At 30.7% G+C, this 3,865-nt stretch overlaps 1 protein-coding gene across 1 annotated transcript; it reads left to right on the forward strand.

The window, feature by feature from the left end:
* The first annotated feature begins 237 nt into the window (after positions 1-237).
* Positions 238-2,120, forward strand: LOC18594757 (ubiquitin-NEDD8-like protein RUB2). The gene is made up of 3 exons (XM_007022390.3): positions 238-506; positions 1,364-1,623; positions 1,808-2,120. The coding sequence occupies exons 1-3, from the start codon at positions 414-416 to the stop codon at positions 1,917-1,919; spliced, it is 465 nt and encodes a 154-aa protein (XP_007022452.1). The 5' UTR covers positions 238-413; the 3' UTR covers positions 1,920-2,120.
* The last annotated feature ends 1,745 nt before the right edge of the window (positions 2,121-3,865 follow it).

Raw genomic sequence — 3,865 nt, forward strand, 5'->3', positions numbered from 1 at the left:
TATATCTACCATTAACTACAAATTCTTAATTTATAGACACACATAGATGGAGAGAAAATAAATTTACATAAATAGAAACAATGAACATAATAAATAAGAATATATATAAAACAAGAGATAATAATGTATCAATATAAATATATATATTAGTTGCAGAGAGATACATTGAATGTTATGAAATAAAATATATATTCATAATATACTCAATGGATTACATATATATATATATATATGTAAGGTCCCACTAAGGTATTCCATCTTCTAATCGTTAGAACACAGATTTTGAGATTCCCTAATTCCACGGCACAAATACTCCCCAGTCCCCAGTATTCTTCTCTTCAAGTAGCCAAGCCAGCCCCAGAATTGCATTGCTGCATCAAATTCTTTCTTTGCCAAAACCCGATAAGAAGGAGATGCAGATCTTTGTTAAGACGCTTACGGGGAAGACTATCACCCTCGAGGTTGAGAGCTCTGATACTATCGATAATGTCAAGGCTAAGATTCAGGTTCTTCTTCTTTACTATTTTCGTTTTGTTCTTGTAAAGATTTAGTCTTATTATTAGAGTTCGTAGTTGACTTCGTGTTTTGGTTGAAGTAAGCGATTAGGGAAAACATCTATGGACACGTGTGTGGGTAACTCTTCTTATGTTTTAAGAATTTCTTTTCTGGGTTTCTTTTTTCTTTTTTAATGAATTTGTATTTTGGAATTCGTAGTTAAATTTCTGTTTGGTTGACGAGAAAGGCAAAGAAAACGAAAAGGAAAGTTAGAAGAAAGAATACGAACTTAAATTGTTGGATGGGTATATGAAAATATGATTTTATAAATTATTTGGTTCCTTTTGGGTAAATTTGTACGCTTTGACAGTGATTCAGTTTTGCTGCTTCCGTTCCTAGTTTGGACTAATTGATTAGATGCTGTATCGTCTGGATTTGACATTGTCTAGGAAGGGAAATACTTTAAATTCTGATTTTTTCTTGGATGAGATACTTTGATATTCAAAGGTCGAAAATTGTGATGATCTCCTAACATCAAAATATGATACAATATTTGTGTCTTCTTGATTTGTTTTTAGTTTCATGCTGTGTAACTTATCTCGGATTTTTTCACCGATGAGATATTTCGATTTGGCTTCTTTAAAATTGTGGATTATCTTTATATTAAGTGGTTGTAACAACGGTGATAGTCACCGAAGATTAATGGGATACAATCTAATGATAAAATTCTCTATTCGGGCTTAATTTATTTTCTTTTTATTTGACCTGCTTGACTGAGCTTGGGGTGGTGTCTATGTTAGACTGTTTTTTTTAACTCTTCTGTAATAAATTGTTTACCGATTGCTGATGTTGGACTTGACTTTTATAGGATAAGGAAGGAATCCCTCCTGATCAGCAGAGATTGATTTTTGCTGGCAAACAGCTTGAGGATGGTCGAACTCTTGCAGATTATAACATCCAAAAGGAGTCGACTCTTCACTTGGTTTTGAGGCTTAGGGGAGGAACTATGATCAAGGTCAAGACTCTCACTGGGAAAGAAATTGAGATTGATATTGAGCCAACTGATACCATTGACCGGATTAAGGAACGTGTTGAAGAGAAAGAAGGAATTCCACCTGTGCAGCAAAGGTAGTCATCCAGTTCTGTGGGTTTTTCTTTTTTAAATAGACTTGTATAACATTCACCCTGGAAGATGCATTTTGAGTGTAATACTTTGTTCTAATGTTCACTTTTGTTATTGTTGACAGATCTGGTTTATGATTTTTTTAGTTGCCTTGATGTTGTAATTCACTCGTGTCTTCCATGTTTGCAGGCTCATCTATGCTGGCAAGCAGCTTGGAGATGACAAGACAGCTCGCGAGTACAATATTGAGGGTGGTTCTGTGCTTCATCTCGTGCTTGCTCTGAGAGGTGGAAATCTTTAGGTGGTTTTAAATTTTATATTTTACATTATATGGATGACTCTGCATATGATATGCAGAAGACTGAAAAACGTTTTTAGATAACTTCCTTGACATGTTATAGACATGTTCTGTTTTGTTAGTAATTTATGACTCACAAAGGAAATTGAATAGTGTAATCTTTGTTCTGCAATATAAATTGTGCTTCTGTTTTGTTACTGGAAATTATTGAGACAACCAAAAAAATTAACATTTTTATAACTTTCTTGTGTTTGTTTAACAACTTCTTGTATGTTATATTTAGTTTGAATTTTCAACTTGAGAATTACTAATGATAATCACACAAATAAAATAATAAAGCAGATATATACTTAGGATACTTTGACTTACTAGTTTTGCTACTTATTCCAAAAAGTTGTTTGGATAACGATATCATTGCTTCGAAGGTTGTAAAACTTATGACGCTTGAAAGCATGTTATTTTTATTTGATATTTAAGGATGTATTAACTAGGAATATAAAAGTTGTACTAACTTCCATTACATGCATTTCGAATGTGATGTTTGATTCAAGTGTGATTGTTGATCAAAAGTGTTGAACTCTTTGTAGATAAAGGTTCAAGCTTGCTAAAACTTTTTATTTCAAACTTTTTGATGGTCACTTGTTTCAATTCTTGAAAGCATGTGAGGTTAGTGATAGTTATATTGGCCAAGCATCTTATCTTGACTTGTTCATTGATATAGAGGGATAAGGGGATTCAAGTATAGTTTCTTGATTAGAAAAACATGTGCCAACCATTGACGAGAAGTATGCATCAATATCAAGTGTATTAATTTCATTGATATTCTGTTGAGCTCATGCCAAACCTGCCCAGGAACAGTTCTCTTTTAATTTGTACAATTTTGAAGGAGATGAAGTCCAATATATAGATCAATCATTGAGTCAAATGTTTACATATTTTTGTGAATTTAATAGACATAGCTTTATGTGTAATTATTTCCCTCCCAATTTAGCACAACATTTACATGACTCACCTTCATGTATCACAAGAAATATGCGTAAAACCAATATTTCTTTCCAACATTGCTCTAGAAGGAAAAAAGAATTGGAGAGAGTAGCATATAAAATATGCCATCTAGCTTTGGTTCTCTCCACATTTGAGAGAGTTTCTTTCCTCTTCAATTATAAATAATTTTTCTGAATAGCGTTTTCTATTTTATTTTGAAATGAATTTTGAAACAATTCTAAAAGTATTTTTATTTTATAATTGAAATTTTGGAGGAAATTAAAAGTAAAATAACTATGATATTGGCTCCAAAGCTATAGTGCATATGATAATGCGTGAATCTTAAAATTCAACTATTCCACATAAAGGAGTCACTATCAATATTTTTTGTTTAGATGCGATTAATGAGAATCTATTTTTTTCTAATGAAGTATTGGACTTGACTTAAATTCATAAAAAAGAATAGACTTGATTTAAATTCATTAAAAAGGATGAATTCCTATGTTCATTTGAAAGATTGGGTTTTGGTCCACGAAATAGACTAAATTCGAGAGTATAGTTATGCGTGAAGAAAATATTAGTAGCTTCACAATATTCATTAAATTGGTTGCTAATTAATTATATCCATGTTTTGGTATTTTTGATGTAATGTTTAATTTTATTCTTATTTACCTATTTGTCTATTTTTTATTTAATTGTTCTTATTTCTTAGCTTTATTTTACTTTTTGAATAAATAAAAACTCTTTGACATTAAAATATTCATTGAAGACTCCTACACTTATGACAAAATTTGATGAAAATCTCTAATCTAGGAATTTTCAAAAAGTTATCCCTTATAAAAATTTCATCATTGAATAATTTTTATTTGTTTATGTTTCTAAGTTTTATTATTTTTGTTATTTTTATTATTATTATTTATACAAATCCCTCGTATCGAAAATTTGTCCCAAATTCTTTTGATAAG

Source organism: Theobroma cacao, chromosome 7 (genome assembly GCF_053813885.1).
Source record: "Theobroma cacao isolate CCN51 chromosome 7, ASM5381388v1, whole genome shotgun sequence".
In the NCBI taxonomy this organism is placed as follows: Eukaryota; Viridiplantae; Streptophyta; class Magnoliopsida; order Malvales; family Malvaceae; genus Theobroma; species Theobroma cacao.

Bases quoted from the DNA above. Each gene is read 5' to 3' on its own strand.
- LOC18594757 (XM_007022390.3), top strand. From the start codon at position 414: ATGCAGATCTTTGTTAAGACGCTTACGGGGAAGACTATCACCCTCGAG. The intron at 507-1,363 runs GTTCTTCTTCTT...TGACTTTTATAG, and splicing joins ATGTCAAGGCTAAGATTCAG to GATAAGGAAGGAATCCCTCC. The intron at 1,624-1,807 runs GTAGTCATCCAG...CCATGTTTGCAG, and splicing joins ATTCCACCTGTGCAGCAAAG to GCTCATCTATGCTGGCAAGC.